General features: G+C 36.9%; 1 protein-coding gene and 1 long non-coding RNA gene across 4 annotated transcripts in view; one reads left to right on the forward strand and one right to left on the reverse strand.

Moving 5' to 3' along the window:
• EPHA6 (EPH receptor A6) overlaps positions 1-19965 on the forward strand; it is a 970705-nt gene that overhangs the window by 698640 nt on the left and 252100 nt on the right. For all 3 annotated transcript variants that reach the window (XM_032277212.1, XM_032277213.1, XM_032277214.1), the window contains 2 exons: positions 3356-3426; positions 6440-6565. In XM_032277212.1, the coding sequence (XP_032133103.1) occupies positions 3356-3426; positions 6440-6565 (197 nt within the window). The remainder of the gene's footprint in view (positions 1-3355; positions 3427-6439; positions 6566-19965) is intronic.
• LOC116551014 overlaps positions 1-19965 on the reverse strand; it is a 334562-nt gene that overhangs the window by 124431 nt on the left and 190166 nt on the right. The window lies entirely within an intron of this gene.

The following is a 19965-nucleotide window of genomic DNA, read 5'->3' on the forward strand; positions in this document are numbered from 1 at the left end:
ATATTTTTATCAATTAAATATTGAAATTATCTATGTTAGAATTATATTAATTGGTTTTATAAAGCTAATATTTCTATACTTCAGAGTAATATGAATAAAAATATAAAGTAACAGTAAATCTAACATAGCAAAAGACCTAAATTTGGACACTTTACCCATCGGAAACTTAGCTTTCTATTTTTACACAGGTTTGATATAAAAGCATATTAAAATCATTTAATGTCTTTAAAATATATAGTATAATTACCACAAGCCAGGTGCTAATAATACACAGATGTGAATGAAGGTAATATGTACAAAATTATATGAAGGAATAAATGTTATTTTTTTATTTAACCCATGGCATTTGGCCAAGACTTTTGTCAGAAATCACAACATTTTATCTTCAGATCATTCTAACAAGAAGATAAAATATTCTATCTAGATATCAATCGGGGCACAAAAGAAACCTCAACAGATATTTTTTATAGTCTGAAATACACATCTACTGCAGCATTCTACTATCAAGATTTAAAACTGCAAAAAGAATGTCAGCCAAACAGTACACACCCTTGTAGACTCGAGCTAAAGCCCACCAACCCTGCCAGAAAACCTTGGCACCTCAGAAATAGCTGAACATAATAAATAGCTACCTTCAGTGAACCAAAAACACCATTTGTTTTTAAAACTCTGCTTAGAGACCAATATTTTATTAAAATTTAATCTACTTAAAATGACGGAGGATATACATATATGAAAACTTGTTTACAATTTTGATAGCACACCAAAAGGTATAGAACTTAACAGTTACTTTGCATGTATCTAGTGTGAGTCTCTGACAAAAATGCAACTACTATTCAATAAGAGTGTATTAGATTTGGCTGTAACTAACTTCCTTTTGTAAGTTTACCAAGAAAGAAAGCAACATGAGTATTCTGATGTGGTCGAGTTAAAAACAATGACTTACTGGTGAAATTAAATGGAAAGAAGGCACTTTATAACTATGTTTACTTAAATTTTTTATGTACATAAACAGATACAGCAATGGTCTTAGAACTAAGAGAGGGTATCTGGGGGCCTCTTGGTTTTGGGGATAATTAGCTGATAGAATAATTCTGGCTATAGTAACAAGGAAAAAACAGACATGAAAGAATTCAGGAAATAATGATAAATTCGTCTTAATAAAAGTACTAATTTGGGTACAACATGTTGCCACCATCAGCCACAGTTGTCCAGCATTCTCTTAGGACACTTTTCCCTTATTTTTAGGGCAGACCTCTGACAGCTTTTTGCCGTAATCAGAGCTTTGATATAGTTCATCTTTTACAGTGGACAGAAAACAAATTTTGGAGTCTGTAAACCAATTAACCATTCAGTGGAAGATGAAATATTCTACACTGCAGCTTACCAAACATGGCCTACGAAAATTTCAATCACTAGCAGGAGTTAACTGGTTATAACAAATAAACAAAATCCCTATACATCTTGGTGGAAGTCTAAGTTTTCTGAAAAAGATTAAAATTATTCTCATATCATTTAGGACTCTTGCAAAGAGGTGAATTAAAAGACAGTATGGTTAGGGAAGGAGAAAGAAAGAAAGAAGAAAAAAGGAAGAAAGAAAGAGAGAGATGGAGGGAAGGAAGGAAGGAAGTTTCAGTGAGGGTTAATGGTTCAAGTTTAAAGAAGAAAGGGAAAAAGGAAAATAAAATGATTTTGTTGTGCGTAAGGTCACAATGACAATTTGGTTAAGTAAAGAAAATCAAATCGCCAGTACTTTAGCATTGCTACATGTTTAGCAATCTTTTTCAGGAAAACGTTAAATAGAAGAATAAGCCTTACTGTGTGTTCCTTACCCTCTGTATCATTAACGCTACCCATGCATTTTGAATTGGGGACACTGACATCTTTAGAATACTCTAATTATCATGCAGTTACATACAATTTAAAGACAATTTGCTTTGGAGCCCAGAAAGTTTTATTTGAGTAGAATGTGCTGATTTAAGTCCCATTGTACTTTAAGGAGATCTTAATTCCAAAGACACAAATTATATAATGGAACTATACTGTGATAAATTAGGTATGATGGTTGATTTTGATTCTGAAATAGTTTCGTTTTCCATTTTGAAAGTTTCTTTGAAGAAGGGAGTAATTTTTTAAATGTGATTTTATTGAACATCAGTATTATCCATAATAGAAAAAAAATCCTCTGGAAGTTTATTTAAAATGAATTTAATAGTGATTCACTATATTGCAAAATTGGATGCAATTATATGTATCTTGTAGAACATAAGTTAAGGTCTTGTTTTCTCATAAAGTATTTCAATAAACAATGATTTAAATAGCACATACACATGTGGAAAAGCATTTCATTAAGACATCAGAAAATATTTCAACACATAGATATGACAAACACAAAAGAAAACATTTCAATCTTTGCAGGCTAAATAAGTAAGGCCTAATAAACTTGAGTGATGGTCTCAAATATTATCTTTATTTGGGATTCCTGGAACAGACTAGAAATACCACTTAAAAGGAGAATTTAACGATGAAAAAAATGTGTACTAAATTATTTACAGCTTTCAGTTTCTATGTTTGCCAGTTTACACGTTCTCAGAAATTGCTTTAACATTCCATGCACTGAAGAGAACAGTTTCAATTACATAAAATAGAAAAAATATATTTTGAAGTATCACTTAAACACTTTGGTAGAGGAGCATTCATTGGAAAATATTCTATGAAAACTGTAAGATATTTCTGAATAAATACTCATTTTGCCATAGAATTTGAGGCAAAATTCCCATTGAAAGATTGAATTATGTAATACAGATATACTTTGTTTAGCCATTAGAAATTTGATAAGCCATCAAATCATATGGATGTTGGATGTTGAAGAATTTACTCAAATTGAAGAACTCATGGGAGCACGGTTATCCAGAGAGAGGACAGAACATGCCTTAAATTCCAAATATTAAAAATTAAAACTGTTGAACCATGCCGCTGTTTAGCAATGAAAATGGAAGACATTTGTATACATTTCTGAAATTCTGATTCAAAACATTATTTTATTTTGACTTTTACTTATGTATTTATTTATTTATTTGCCAACTCTAGCTATTAGCAGTCATATAAAGGATGGGTAGGGGCAGATTATTAAATATTTTCTAAGACTCCTTTCCTTTGAATCCACCTACCTGACATTACTCAAGGGCTAATTTCAATATACGCAAGAAACCTTCTACAGAATATTTTGATACTATATATTTTTAAAGGGGTCTTTATGACAAGAACTTTGTTCATAGATGATATGTATTTTAATTGGTTTTGGTTTGTATCCACCATACTTCCTAAAACGAGTTTCTTTTTATCTTTTTAAAAGATGTCAATGGTACATAAAAGCCAAGATGAAGTCAGAAGAGAAGAGAAGAAACCACTTACAGAATGGGCATTGTAAGTAGCACAGTGACTTTCTTCCGTTATGTTTACTGTTCCCACACTTCAGGAGTTTATTCCAACTGTATCTATTGAGTTGAGAAAAAAGGAAAAAAAAAAAAAAAAAAAAACACTTCCAGCCTTTCAGCATTAACATTTTCATCAGGTTTCCAGGTTTGTTGGTGAAAGTTGCACCTGCTTCTCATTAAATAACTTTACCTTGTTCCTAATTCTGCTTGCTGGAAAACAGACTGAATTTTCTAGAAATAATAGTTGACTGACTTTATCAAGTTATTTACCACTCACAATGGCTTCAGAACATGAGTTGGTTTTATCTAGCGGAGCATTAGACATAGAAATAAATATTAAGGAATCTTTATTCCTTCTTGTACAGACTTTGAAATATATAACAAATCAATTTACAATTCATTAACACTAAAAAAGAATATCAGCTCTTTAACTCTTAGAATATGTATGAAATCCTTGAGCTGACTACAAGGTTATATTCATTTGAGAGATCTTTTCCCAAGCAACCTATAATTACCACTATAGTTGGTTTGATAATTGACAGCCTCTCCTCCTCAACACCCACCTCCACCTCCAGTTCCAAATTGCAAACTACTTTATCAAGACAGTTTTTCTATTGTGAGACACTGAATTAACAAGAAAGGGATGTTCTGTAATTAACCACAGTATAGAGATAATGTGCGAGGCAACTTAACTGCTTAAATTTCTCTTTTCTTTCGAACTGAGCAAAAGATAATAAAGGACTTTTCCATCTATACCACCCTCCAGGAGAGGGAAAGGGTTTAAGTGAGGAGCGTTTAGGCAGTAAGTCTGAGTCTCACTGCAATGGCGCAGCTGAGAGAACTGATGTCTGGCAAGGCCTAACCTGGGAAGGCTGTAAACAGATTGCAGAAACCTGGATCCAGACACCTGGGCTGTTGACTTATGCTGGGCAACGTTCAGATTCACTGCAGGACATTTAGTACTGATATGCAGAGGGAAAAGGCGCTCCTGAGGCTTTTATTATCTGTTTCCCAAGAAGCAGGTTAGCATAAACCAAACCAGATGGGCCCAGCACGAAGCAATGAAAATAACTCGAGCCAGCCAAGGAGGTAGAAGAAACTTCACAAACTGATGTTTAAGACTGTGATAAGTTAAATTAGTAACCAGGTGTTCAAAGTTCAAATTGTTTGGTTGGGGTTTTTTTTTCCTCTTTACTATACATATCATGTTTGTAAGAAAAAAAAATGTGATATTTACTGATCTTATTCTTTAGAAATGTGTACCACCTTAAGTAATTGAATAGTTTAATAGTGAAAACCATGTATGAGTTAATAAACGATGCTTGTGATCTGTGGCTAACATAACATTATCAATATGACCACATCTGATTAGATACCACTATTAATTAGTGGTAGTGGCTACTAGGTTTGAGGTTATAGGACTCAGTCTGAAATCACAAATTCTACTAAGTTATAAAAATGTCATATGGAATATAAAAGAGGTACAGACTATCTGTTCTCCTTTTCTCCAATGTAAACTGAGAAGTCAAGAAAAGCATGGCATGTGAAAATTAGTGTCAGGTCTAGGTATACCTGGAAATATGCTTTTCTTGTGCTATTTTGAGAAATACTAATTTTCTCATGGTACATACGTAGCACTAAGAAGACAGAAGACAAAATGTAAATATAGGCACTGGGCATAGAAGGACTAATGAAGCAAATTGCTGCTAAAACTGGGCATTTCAGCACTTCCTCCAAACTTTATTACCTGTTGTTTGTTTTCTTTTAATGCTTCTTCGTTTTGCAAGGGCACGTTTCTAAGGAGATTCAAACAACAGTCAACACTGGGTATTATATGGTTTTCCAAATCTAAGAAGCAACAAAACCAAATACCACCCACTCTGCCAAAAATTTCACATTGGTCATTTAACTCCCTACTAGTTTGTATTCAGTAAACACTCATTGCATGATTATTGCATGTAAAACCATACCTAAGATATTGGAAAGATAGATATATAAGAAATGACCCCCTGTCTAGTGAACTAAAATGGAAAATGGAAATTAATGGGCCACCTTGGTGGCTTGTGCCTGTAGTCCCACCTACTCAGGAGGCTGAGGCAGGAGGATCAGTTGAGCTCAGGAATTCAAGGCCAGCCTGGATGACATAGCAAGATACCATTTCTCTAACAAAAAGAAGATAAATAAATAAATGAGCCAAACTGAGGGATATTCATAGAGGCAGTCTATGACTTCTTCAGATACTCACAAATGAACATACAGCCACACATTCGTGTTTCCCAGGCGTCCCTTGTCATCATCCTACTTGCCTGTAGGCTGGGAGCCCACCATTCCCACCAATAAAGCTGAACAGATGTACAACCAATCACCAGATTTGGTCCTTTGATCCCCATTTTCCCACCAGGTTATACAAGCTGATCCTTTTCAGGACTGTTGCAGTCAGGCCACAGAAGCCACTGCAAGAATAAAGAGAATGTTCTCTATCCCTACTGGCCTTTCTTGTTTGTATGCCACAGAGTCAGTTCTTTACTGCTTGAGAGTTTCTGAAAAAGGGGAGACCACAGGAATAGGGAATGAGTTCATAAAACCTGGCGCCACAGAGCACAAAGCGTTCAGGAGGGACCCTAATGGGCTTCTTTCTTTTGGAGGGAGGTTTATCCTCCATTTTCCCCACTCCCTGAGCTAGAGCACATGTGGAATGTATTGGAAGTTTAGTGAATGAGTCAGCTGATTAAACATTTTACAGAAATATGTGACATATGCTTTTTGGAACCTGTCAGCTCACTTTCTAGGAATCCACCAGGTCACTCTGCATTAACAGTGAGGTAAGTAAATTTTTGACCCTCGTAGCTAATATGGGCAGAGGGTGGGACTGGAAGAAAAGAGAGAGTTTAAGTTGTTCGTAAGACTGACTATTTCAGTATGTCATTCCCCATTTTAAATGTTCACAGGACGTAGACTACTGAGATACTCAAACTAAATCGATCTTTTTGTTCTCGTTGCAGTGCGCTTCCCGGGAATTAAAACTTACATTGATCCGGATACATATGAAGACCCATCCCTAGCAGTCCATGAATTTGCGAAGGAGATTGATCCCTCAAGAATTCGCATTGAGAGAGTCATTGGGGCAGGTACTGTCAAATCTACACTTCTGAACAAAAGGTTCCTTAATTGTTCTGGAACTGATTTATCAACACATTATCTTAAATCTTAGGTTTTAGCCATTGAAAAGTTTTAACAAGAGAGAAGTAAAGTTATCTTGTATGTATTTGTTGTGTGTTAAGTATACTAAGTGTTCATCTTGTTGCCAATGAGAAAATTCACAAAAGTTACTTTTAATGTTCTATAGTCCTTTTTCATAGTGAGGATAAATTACAATGAAACTAGAGTTTTCAGGAGTTTGTCATAAGGTTATAGATTTACTGAAGCCCCAGCATCTATAGACATTTACTGTAATCAAAATAGTATTTATGATGATGACCATGTGCCTCTGCAAGACGCAGAAATGTCACCACAGATAAAATTTGGCTCAATGAAATTTTATGTCATTTTAATGGAAATTAATAATTCTCCCTATGTAGAATTTTCCAATACTTAGGACACTTTATGATTCAACTATTCTGAATAAATACAAATTTCTTGCAAATCGCCCCACAGGAATTTATGCTACACATTAGTTAGGGCAGAGGCTAAGCCAAGTAACAAAGAGACTCCAGAATACAGATTTATTCCTCTTTCAGATGCTTGGCCCAAGGTGAATAGTCTCATTCAGGGGGTCTTGCAAGGCCCAAGTTCCTTCTATTCTTGGCTCTGCCTTCCCCTAGCATGTCATCCTCCTCCAAATGACCAAAGCTAGGTCACCAGTACATCTGCCTTCCTGCCTGTGAGAGGGAAAAGGAAATAGTTCAATCTCTCTGGTTTGTCTTTAAGGCAATAACCTGAAACTGCCAAACAGAGGATTCACAGCTCAGTGGCCCACATAACAATAACATGGACACACTTAGGTGCTAGAGAGTTTGGAATTTGAATTGTTGATGGCTGCCATATGCAGCTCAAAGCATACATGTATGTGGAGAGGCTGTTTTCCTAAAAGAGAGAAGGGAGATTGGATCTTGATGGGGAATATAGGTCTTCTCTAGATGCTGGAAATCTGTTTAATCCTTTGAAAAGAGCAGAACAGCTGCAAGCATGGCCCTTCCAGCCAGGTGTCATGTCTTTACAAAGGCCGAACGAAAGCAGCTGATGATCCTCTGTCTCTTTCAAATCCCCTTTTCTTTCGCCCAGAAGGACAAACTACATAATTGGCAGGGCCCAGAACACACTGAAAAATACAGAATCTCTTGTTAAAAATTTGTTAGGAATTTCAAGAAAGTGACAACAGAGAATTAAGTCAACTACAGGGTTTCCCGGGTACACAGAGAAGTAGAACTACCTCAAGAATTTCAGGCACATTTGCAGAGAGTTCTTCCTGGTTTCACGCCATTCCCTATGTACAGCGGATCACCTTGTCTCCTGCATGGCTGGGTCTCCTTCTGAAAGCTGCCACAGGGGCCTTTATGTTCACAATCTTTATGTTCTCGGCCAAAGAAGCTGCCTTATCAGAAAGGCTAAGAACCTGAAATGGAACCAGATTCTCTATCTTCTGCTGAACAAACAGCACATGAGCAGGCATAATTGAGAGGAGTGATTGAATTATATTCATCTGGCTTTGGAGTTTGTTTTCTTAAGACAGCAAAGGGGTAGAGAAGAGAGGAGGCTGAATAATCTCCATTGCACACAACGTTTGGCTTTCTTCTTCTTGCCCCTGAGAAAAACTGATGTCTTTTTATACTGCCTGTTCAATACTCATGTAGTTACAGTAGAAGCATTTTCTGTTTTAGCCCTTTGTGCTACTACGTAACTAAATGCCAGTGTCTGAATCATAATATTGAGAGGCAAAATCAAGTATCTGAAGTATAAACAATAGTAAGAAATTAAACGTTTCTTTCATTTTGGGATTTTTTTCAACTAAAATATAAATTTTTCTCCTAAGCAAGTATAATGGATACTGCAAAAGTCAAAAATAACGACTAAAGAGATTGTTTTAATATCAGTTTTCTACCTGCTGTGCCCAAACTCTAAGAAGTCATAATGAGGTTTATCTCATTTGGCAAAGACGGACTATCTAAACCATGTAGTTACTTCTGTAGATTGATGTCTCTTTTTAAATCTTTATTCATCTTTGATGGTTTCAGCTTTCAAATAATATGCTAAGAGTCCTTTTACTAACTATATTGAGAAAAATCACGAAAATGAAACTGATTTGTGAAACAAAAGTATTATAACCTAACTTGCCTCTTTGTGCCCCTGGCCAGCACTACTCGGGTAATTTATTCCTTTAGATCACTGTTTTAGCTCTTTTTGTGCTGCTCTAATAGAATGCCTCACACTGGGTAATTTTTGGCTAAAGGTTCTGGCAGCTGAAGTCAAGTTCGAGGGGCCGCATCTGGTGAGGGTCTTCCTGCTGCATCGTAACATGGTGGAAAGCTTCACATGAGTGAGGAGAGGAAAAGGGGACTGAGCTCCCCCTTTTATAATGAGCCTGCCGCATTAAAATAGTCATGAAGGCTGAGCCTTCATGATCTAATTACCTCTTCAATGTCCCACCTCCAAAGACTGTTGTATTAAAGATTAAGTTTCCAATATGTGCCCTTCAGGAGACACAGTCAAGTCATAGCAGTCATGTCTCTAAAACTTTATTTTTGTGATGCGTGAAGCGTGAACGTTTCCCATAGCAGCAGTGTGGACAAAACAGTGTTCAAGTTGAAGAAGAACCAGTCGTTATGTGACATCTGTGCACCACTGGTTACACTCCCAATTTGTAACTGTAAATACTTTGTTAGATTGTCTTGTAGCCTTTATTTCTTTCCCCAGCTGTTAATTCTTCCTTCTCAGACTCTATTCCTTCGTCACCTTTGTCCATTAGGTAGCCCCCTTGGAAATGTAAATTAAATGGCTTAAGTGGTAGTCTAGATGCTGGACAGGGGTGAAGTGGGGTGGAGAAGATGTGAGAGGCCAGATACCAGCTCCTGACAACAGTCAAGTGCAGGATATTCAGGCAGAATCAATGCCTTGACAGTAGGAAGAGCAAAAAGTACTTAGATTCACAGCTCATTGCTGAGGAAAAATATACCAAACCTCCATCTCTTAGAGACGCAAGACACGCATGAAAAGCAGCAGTTAAGATTACTTTTCAGCTTTCTAGTTGGAAAAGCACAATATAAAATCATTAAATATTTCTTAAATGAGTTATCAAAAATAAATGTAAAACAGCCACATTAACATTTTCGCAAAAAAGCATCATATCACACCTAACCCATCACATTTCTTAACACGTTCACTGAACGATGTTTGCTAATATTTACTTAAAAAAGATAATGTGCCACTTAATCTTTTCATATTAAATCACTATACTTATTAGAGATATATATATTCACACTGTCTTCCTAAATCTTTGTCCTGAGATTTTAAACTAGTAACCATCAAAATACTGTACAACTAAACCATAAAAATTTAATTTTTCTGTACATCTATCCTTAACATTCCCCATTTTTCCCTGTAAATTTCACTGTTTTTTATGAATTTTCTGGGGTACTTTTTTGTGTGTATATATCAATATTCTATTTAACAGTGGCAGCTTATCTTTGTTCATCAGTATAGGCCTCAATTTCCATGAAAATGCACATTTCCATTTAAATAAAGTGAGCGGCTCTGTTGCATAGGAGACTATCAAGATCATCTCTCTCCTTTGACTTTTTTGCATTATAAAATGAAATTCTGCGGGCAGAGGACTGTAAAACAGAAATTCTCAGGCTAAAGGAGCCAAGTCAGATTAGGGGAGAATCATTATTTTATACATATCTTGCAAGATAATGAGAAAACTGGTAAACAATTTTAATCATGGTCTGGAAAAGGTCATTGAGAGGCTGTCCCTCTTTGAGGGCACTACTGAACCTAAACCCGTGGGAGAAAAGCTTGCCCAGCAGAGTATAATTTTGAAACATTATTCCATTGAAAAAAATCATTCTTGCGTCTCTAAGCCCATAGGGCACCTCTTAAATGTGACCTTCCCTCTTGCCCTGGTCTCAACGGAAATACATAATATCTTCCTGTCATTCATATTCTATCCCTTTATCTACACAAAACTCATTACTGCCTCCACTATCAGCCTCTTCTGGCTTAGTGTCACCAAACTTTCTCTCTTCCTAGAATTCTCCGGGAGGTTTTAACTGTTGGTTTCTCAGCAGTTACATGCAGGTAAAAGAAAGTCAAAAGGACAACAAAAAGGATATAAAAAGTGAGTGTCAGCCTCCCTTTTATTCAGCCTAGTATTTCAGTTCTGTAATTCCATCTTGTTTGAAGTCACATTTCCCTTTGATGCTCTACAAGGCATACTGTTCACTTCGTGTGCCTCTCCTGATTCCCCTGCCACCCTCATACCAGCAGGCCTCTTTTTTTCTGCTCTAGAAAAAAAAAATACATACATATATATATACACACACACACACACACACACACACACACACACACACACACACATTTGATTGTTTGTTTAGACAAGTCTCGCTCTGTTGCCCAGGCTGGAGTGCAGTGGTGAGATCTTGGCTCACTGCAACCTCTGCCTCCAGGGTTCAAGCAATTCTCTACCTCAGCCTGCCGAGTAGCTGGGATTACAGGCACCCACCATTAGATCCAGCTAATTTTTGTATTTTCAGTAGAGACACGGTTTTGCCATCTTGGCCAGGCTTGTCTTGAACTCCTGATCTACCTACAGCCTCCCAAAGTGCTGGGATTATAGGCGTGAGCCACCTCGACCTGCCATTATTTTTTAGTTATCTTAAGGAAACTGTATTTTTGGCTGGGTGCAGTGGCTCACGCCTGTAATCCCAGCACTTTAGGAGGCCAAGGTGGATGGATCACCTGAGGTCAGGAGTTTGAGGTCAGCCTGGCCAACATGGCAAAACCCCGTCTCTACTAAAAAATACAAAAATCAGCTGGGCACGTAAGGGGCACCTGTAACCCCAGATCCTCGGGAGGCTGAGCGAGGAGAATCCCTTGAATCTCGGAGGTGGAGGTTGCAGTGAGCCAAAATTGTGCCATTGCACTTCAGCTGGGGAGACAAAGCAGGATTCTTTCTCATTAAAAAAAAAAAAAAAAAAAAAAAAAGAAAAGCTATTTTTGTTTCTCTTTTACAGTCGTATTATACATTTTGTAACATAACAATGACAAATGTAAGCAATATACCAGATGTGGCTTCACAATTCTCTTTATATGTATTTTTTAAAACCTTGTGTTTATAACTCATTTTCTCTATATTTAGATGAGATGACCTCCCTAGAAATAAGGTTCATTCTTGTCCCTCAACTTAAAGGATTTATGGTATCAGATTAATTTTCTTGTGTAATCTTGAAAACTTTGCAGGTTCAGTAGACTGAGAATAAGATCAACAAGAGATTTTGGTAAGGCCTTTGTGCCTTTTACTCAATAATTTTGTACCTTTCTAAATCAAATGATGTAATGAAAGATCAGCTTTACTATTCTCCATCTATATTATGATATGAATAAAAAAGCAAAAACTGAAGCAAGACAGACTGAGATTTGAATCACAGCTTTGCCACTAGCTCATTCTGTAAACTTGAGCAATTTAGTTGTCTTCCAGAAATTTGGGCTGCTCCATGTATGAAGTAGATTCATAACAATAACAGCTATCTTGCAGGATTAATGGAAGGATTAGAGATGACTATTAGATTAAAAAATAAATACAGTTTTCACATTCAGTTTTGACCACTGAGAAGAATAACACTTATTGCCCAACTCTCAATATACTTTGTGATATGAATATCTGCCCATGCAGAATTCAACAGTCACGGCCTTAGGTAACTGGAATAATATTTATGATTTTCAGAGTTCATTGAAAATTAGTAATTGAAATGAAATTTTATTTTTGTTAGTACATTGAGTTATATTCATGTCAATAAGCTTTTTTTAATCAAAGAAACTCAAAACTTGTTTATATTTACGAGGTTATATTTGTTGATATGTGTTTATTTTTGCTAAAAAAAAACAACTGAGCAAGCCATAAGACAAGAAACAAAGGAAAAATTATTTAAATATCTTAATGTAAAACTGTTCTACAGTAGTCTATCAATTTATTCTTGGTTCATCTAAGAAATTAGTAGATTAACTATAAGAAACAGGACTGTATATCAATTTAATAGACTTTCAATTAATTTTTATTAATTTTGTGAGTGTTTACCTACATTTCAACACTCTACATCTTATTTGGAGCTATTTAGTACACATTTTCTATCTTACATGTAGATTTCCCAACTTTGCAATTTACCTCATCACAGTCATTGTTCGATAAGTGCTTGTTTAATAAATAAATAAAATTCTTAAACTAATTAAAAAAATAATGAGTAAGTAAATGAATGACAAAAGGATATGAATTATTGTAAGTAATGATGTTACTATGTTTATCTGATTGTCAGCAAAAATCTTAATGAAGTATGACACAATTAATGTAAAATCAAATACATAATATATGCAAATAAAAAAGACAGAAAATTTCATAGAGGACATTTGGGAATTACAAGTGTTACATTACTTTATGTTAACAATTTACCTGATAGACCAAAATTATGGAATTTATTATATACCTTTGCATTTATGTAGTAAAATACAGAATTACACAGATGATATTACATTGATATTTTATTCTGAATTGGGTTTATGTAACAGGGGAAGTAATTTTTGAAGAGTTGTTTATAACTTAAAAAGAAGTGATTTTTGAAAGTTTTTATTTTTTTCATCTAGTTTGTGTATTACTAAAATATTAGGAAAGAAATTTGATCCCTGTTTTCAAAACAGTTCTCCAAGTATATAAGAAGACTGGGTACGTCTTAGAATGATGTTCTCTCTTATGGCTAAGAACCAATAAATGAGAAAGACCCAAATACCAACAGCAACATCTTTTACCCCTTATTTGCCAGAGTATATTAGCTATCTCTTGCTGTGTAACAAATTACCCTAAAACTTAAAACAAGAACATTACTGTCTCGCAGTTTCAGTGGCTCAGGATTCAGGCATGGGTTAGCTTCTGTACACTGGTCACAAGGTTGCAATCGTGGTATCTGCGGGGACTGTGGTCTCATCTGAAGGCTCAGCTGGGCGAGGATCCACATCCAAACTCATTTCTACAGCTGCTGTCAGGATACAGTCCTTCGAGGGTTGTTGGGCAGACAGTCTTAATTCCTCACTGCTGTTGACTGGAGAACATGCTCAGATTCTTACCATGTGGGCTTCTCTTAGACGGCAGCTTGCTTCATCAAAGCTAACAAGGCAGGCTGCTAGTAAGGCAGAAGTCACAGTGTTTTATAACCCAATTATGGAAGTGACAGCAAATGACCTTTGCTCATTCTGTTGACTATAAATATGATACTAGGCCCACCCCACACTGAAGGGAAGGAATCACACAAGGACATGAATACTGGGATACAGGGATGATTGCCGGCCATCTGAAACATTTCCCTTCCACATATAGTATTGTTTTATTATGTTTGGGGCTCTCCGGTGGTCCTAATTAGCCAGCATCCCAGGAGTGATTTCTCCCCTTCAGTCTAATTCACATCAAAGATGGGTCTTAGACACTCTCTGATACTCAAGCTGTGTATGCTTTTGTAAGATAGTGAGGGGCAGGCCAGTGGCATGGGCCAGGTACAGTTTGGGGGGTCATATGATCAACTGACCAGGAGGGTCTCTGTCTGGAAACCATTCTCAGAGTTCAGGAGGTTCCTCCTACTTTCTTACACCTGTATTCAGTCCAGATCAATTACTAAGTGTTTCTTTATCATAAAGGGAGTTTAGACTCTTCTTGTAAGGCTATGCTTTTTTATCAGGTTTATGGGAGTTGAATCTGGGCTGAGATGGCCTTGTGTATAGGGCATCTAGGGTTTTTAGGTCTTGTGGTACGGACCCAGTCATCCGCAGGCCTACTTGCATCAGACCTCTAAGTGACACATAATGTCAGCCCTGTGAGATGTTTGAGTAAACTTCAGGGCTCTCATTAATCCTACAGCCACCATGTGTCTGTAGCCAGTGTTTCAAACGGAGGAGAGCAAGAGTTGTAACGCCACTTGAGGTCTTGTCTCTGAACTTATTTCTGACATATTTAGTTGATCAAAGCAAGTCACAAGGCCAGACCAGATTTAATAAGGTAGAAAAACAGATTCCACCTGTCAACGAGAACAGCAAAATTACATTGCAAAGGGCCATTCATATAGGATAGAGAGGAATTCATGGTCATTTTTTTTACAATCTAGCTGGTAGATTTTTTTTAAGTGAATAATCATTTTTTCAAACCTAATATGAATAACAGATTATGAATTTATTTGCTATTTTGTCTCTAAGACCATTTTTGCTTTGCCCCCCCCACGCATGAATGATATTAATGTTTTCCTTAATACTATGAGTTAATCAGCCTTGGGTTAGGTACTAAAAGGCTTACAACAGTGAGTAATGGGACAAGCGTGGTGGCTTATGCCTGTAATCCTAGCACTTTGGGAGGCCAAGGGGGGCAGATTACTTGAGGTCAGGAGTTTGAGACCAGCCTGGCCAACATGCTAAAACCCTGTCTCTGCTAAAAATTCAAAAGCCAGCCAGGCATGGTGCTGGGCACCTGTGATTCCAGCTAATTGGAAGGCTGAGCCAGGAGAATCGCTAGGACACAGGAGGCGAAGATTGCAGTGAGCTGACAGAGCGCCACACCACTGCACTCCAGCCTGGGTGACCGAGCCAGACTCAGTCTCAAAAAAAACCCGCGAGTCATGAAGCATCTCAGATTCAAGCAAGAAGCGAAGGAAAGTCTAATATATAAGGTGGGAAGAAGTAGAAAGGAGGAAAGAAAGGACACGGTAAAAAGATAAGTGAGTGAAGAAGACATACATATACATTGCTATTCAAAGAATCTCAAGATCACTGTCTATTGGGAGATCAGATTGCATTAGAAAGAGTGAATTAGGCATTTAAACATACTCTTAAAGATAAGGAATGTCAAGATGTAGAAAAGGTACTTTAGATGGGAAGAAGTGGTAGAATAAACAGTGTGGCGATTAAGAGGACGTTAGGACATTTTCAAGTATTTAGAGTTTGATGATATTGGATCTTTATTATACCTAATTTCTCTTCGAAACCTAAGCATTTCCTTTTTTTGATCACAAAGTAATTCTAGCCCTGATTCTTGGCTCAGAATAATGGTGACTTTTTAGTTTGATGACTTTTTAGTTTTAATGGCAAAGTTTAAAGTGATTCAAGAAAAGAGGAAAACTTTTACTTTTACTGGGCAAAGAAAAGTAAAAAAGAAGACTATGGATCTGCACGTGTGTGCATGTATATATACATACGTGTAAGTGTATTTGTGTGTATGTGTATGTGTGTATGTATGTGTGTGTGTGTGTGTATTAGTTTTGGCTGTCATAACAAAATATCGCAGATTAGGTGGCTTAAAAGGCACAAATTTATTTTTGCACCGTTCTGGAGGCTGGAGTTTAAGATGGGGTGCCTGCATGGTTGGGTTCTGGAGTGGCTGTCTTCTGGGTTGCAGAGAGCCACCTTCTTGCTTTGTCCTTACATGACAGAGAGGATGAGATAGATCTTCCTGTTCTTACATGATCACAGTCTTGATCAGATTAGGGCCCGGCTCTGGTAACCTCATTTAGCCTTAATTACTTCCCAAAGACCATTAAGTCCAGATGCTGTCGCATTGAGAGTTAGGGCATCAGTGTATAAATTTTTGGGGGTCACAATTCAGTGCAGTGTGTGGGGGTGTGTGTGTGTGGGTGTGTGGGTGTCGTAGCTGAGGAAAGCAAGATATTGCCTGATGAAAGATTTGCTCACTGTTTCACAAGTGTCTGCATTAGTGAATTTTGAATGAAAGAATAAAAATTGTAAATTCATAAAGGATGTACCTGCTAGGTTTGACTTACTGGGAGAGCTCTGTCTGAACTTAGAGCTGAGTTTAGGCCAAGAGCTAAAGCAAAGTATCTCATGTTTACCATGTGTCCAGAGAGCAATGGAGCCACAGGGAAACAGAGAGAGCAATAGGTCTCCCAGAGAAAAATCTATAAAGATGGGACAGTTTCAGTTACTTTTCAGACAATATGCTAATGTGATTGCGCTTAAGACTATAAGAAAGCTACCAAAAAATTAATATGAAAGCTAAAATTCAAACTGCTCAATGTGCAATTGAAGCCTAAGTGCTTAGAGCAAGATGTACCTTTTAAAGGTTATTTTTAGTAGGTTCTTCCAACAGATGTCAGAACCTTTTCTTAAAATCAATTATTTAGGCCGCATGCCATGGCTCACAGCTGTAATCCCAGCACTTTGGGAGGCCGAGGAGGTTGGATTACCTGAGGTCAGGAGTTCAAGACTAGTCTGAACAACATGGTAAAACCCCATCTCAAAAAAAAAAATCAATCATTTGACATTTTATCACAACTTTTATTAACACCAGTGTAACTTGTGTATCCACTGTTCTCTAATTACAATGGAAAAATACCTTAATCTTATCAAGAAATAGTATTTATGCCATAAATAGGGAAAGTTTTTTCAACAAAGGTTTTTTCCACCTTTTATAACAAGTTCATCCATCTCTGGTTAGAACCTTATAACCTTTCCGCGCAGTGAGTCGTGCTTTCTAACCTGTCTCATCTTTTCCTGATCTTGTCCCTAAAACTTGGAGTTGTTTGATATTTGTTCTTCAAACGTATTGTCCACTGGGGGAGAAAGTTCAGGCTAAACTTTGAGAACAAGAACTAGCCAATTTACCTTTGTGAGCATTAATTTCCCTATCTTTGAAATAAAAGTAAAATACCTTTGCTCCTTCATAATTTTTGTGAGAAGCAAATGAGGTAAAGTAGTCTATCTGACCCTTCAACATTTATCAGAACACTGCTGATGAAAGTGCTCATTGCCTCCAAGACAGCGCATTCCCTTGGGACCATTCCAGTAAATCCCGGATATGTGTTTCCTGATAACTCTGTACATAACCTTATAACACTGCCTACTGGTACTTGTTCTGCAAAATTGAACTTACACAAAGTGAATCTAATCCTACTTTCACACTGTACCATCACTCTTCAAATAGTTGAAGTCAATATGTGAACCTCATAAATCTTCCTTGTCCACCCTGAATTGTCTAAATCTTTCAACCATTTCTATCCGACATGATGTCTAGATACGTCATCATTGTGACCACCTTCCTCTGGAGATCTAGAGGTCTTTCCTAAGTCTTTTCCAGAATTGAACTCAATACTCCAAATGTTTTCTAATCAATGTGTGAACACAGGGGTAGCACCTTTCCTGCTGTGCCTCAATTAGTGCAGCCTGAGTTTGCATTTGCTCTTTGAACAGCCGCCAGACACTATTTGCATAGGGAGACCTTGCTACCAGCTTATCCCCGGGGGTCTTTCTCAGAGAAGTTTCTATTAAGCCAGGCCTATCTCTATACTTGTCCACTGGCTTTATTACTTTGAGTGCAATATTGTATTTTTATAAGTCCACACTGTATTTCTGTGTAAATCATATACACAAATATGAACCATATATGTCATATAACATATATAAATGTGAATAAATAGATATAGATGTTAAAAATGATCGTTATGTAATACCTATATATTTGTATAGATATGTGAAGAATAGATATCATATATTCTATTATATATCTACAATATATATTCTTCACATATCTATACAAATTCTAGTATATATGTATAGAACATATGATATATATATTTCACATATCTATGCAATCATTATATTCTTTTCATATCCCCAGTTCATAAATATTCCTATTAAATTTCATTGTGTCTCTGCAAGTAAAATTTCTCAACCTGTCCATGTCTTTTTCCGTCTCAGTTACATCAGTTTGCACAATTGTCCTTCTCAGTAACATCTGTGATTTGTTCTGCCTTGCAATTTATCTATGTTCCCTTATCACAAGAGCTCAGAGCTCCTTGTGCAGCAGTCATGTAGTATACTCCCTAATTTTCTTCTTCATTGGAGCAATTGTTTTTGCATGTTGGAATTCTGTACTTTGTAGATGCCTATCTCTCCCTCTATAGAATCTCTGATCAAGAAATTGTACCCAATCCGTGTCCATTTTTTAACTGCCACTCTGAAGTTTAATGTCTACAGTTATGGCCAATGCTTTTTCCCTGGGCTATAAGTATCTTAAAGTGAAAATGGTCAGTTTTTTCCCAAGTTTCCATCCCTAGCATTTCATCAGTTTTTATTCAGAACTTGGTGAACATAACATCTCTGTTGACTTTTTGAAAGATGGACACAGCGGTGAGGCAGGCAATTATGATCTTTTATAGCTTCTCACTTACTGCTTTCATGGTGGAGTAAATGAATTCACGGATGGGGAAGTGTGTTTTGTGAGGATTGTTTGAAGCATGAAGCACATGGACTTGCCATGTGGTCTAATGCAGTTCCTTGTTCACATGGAAACTTCTGATATTCTCTTCCTGCCAAAATTTTTGTCCACGGTTTTCTTCTTGCTTCAACCTATCGGGAGAAAAAAAGTCTGTCTTTGGCATTAATAATAAACAAGAATTATTAAATGTTCATCTGCTTGAGATGAGCTTTGCATGTATTATCATTTCTTTTAATCATCATGACCCTATAAATCACAAGGATCACATACGTCCATTTTACAGATAGGAAAGCTAAGATTTGAAGAAATTAAATTATGTGGGGGCCAGATGTGGTGGCTCATGCCTGTAATCCCATCAAGACCATCCTGGCCAACATGGTGAAACCCCGTCTCTACTAAAATGCCAAAAAAAATAAAATTTTTGGGCATAGTGATGCATGCCCATAGTACCTGCTACTCAAGAGGCTGAGGCAGAGGAATCACTTGAACCCGGAACGTGAGGTTGCAATGAGCCGAGATTGTGCCACCGCACTCCAGCCTGGCAATGGAGCAAGACTTCATTTCAAAAAAAGAAAAAAGAAAAAAAGAGAGAGAGAGAATTAACTATTTGGTCAAAAGGAACCAGCTTGTAAACGGTAAAGCCAGATTAATCTTATGCTATAGCTCATGCTTTCATTAACCACAACTTCATTACAAATAACCATTTATATTTATGAAGCCACACTTCTATAAGAATATCTTCTTCTGGCACTTGTGCAGTTGCTATTTCTGAAGCCATCTGCACCTATCTTAGGTGAATTTGGCTGTGTTCCTTGCTTCCGCTCTGCCCATCTGTCCGTCTTCCCATCTGCATTCACTTTCCAACTCTATGATGTATAGACTGCTTTCCTGGTAGCTGATTGAGTCTCTGTGATTTGTAGACTGACAGTGAAAGTGAATTACCATTACTTAAGTGCATTGATGCACCAAAAAAAACAAGTGCCTCAGCAGAACCAACAGCAATGTGAATACTGATGATTGTCATGAAATCATTATTTAGGATAGGATTACATAGTT

The sequence above is a fragment of the Sapajus apella genome, unplaced genomic scaffold (assembly GCF_009761245.1).
Source record: "Sapajus apella isolate SASKATOON/1434 unplaced genomic scaffold, GSC_monkey_1.0 scaffold8, whole genome shotgun sequence".
NCBI classification, from domain to species: domain Eukaryota; kingdom Metazoa; phylum Chordata; class Mammalia; order Primates; family Cebidae; genus Sapajus; species Sapajus apella.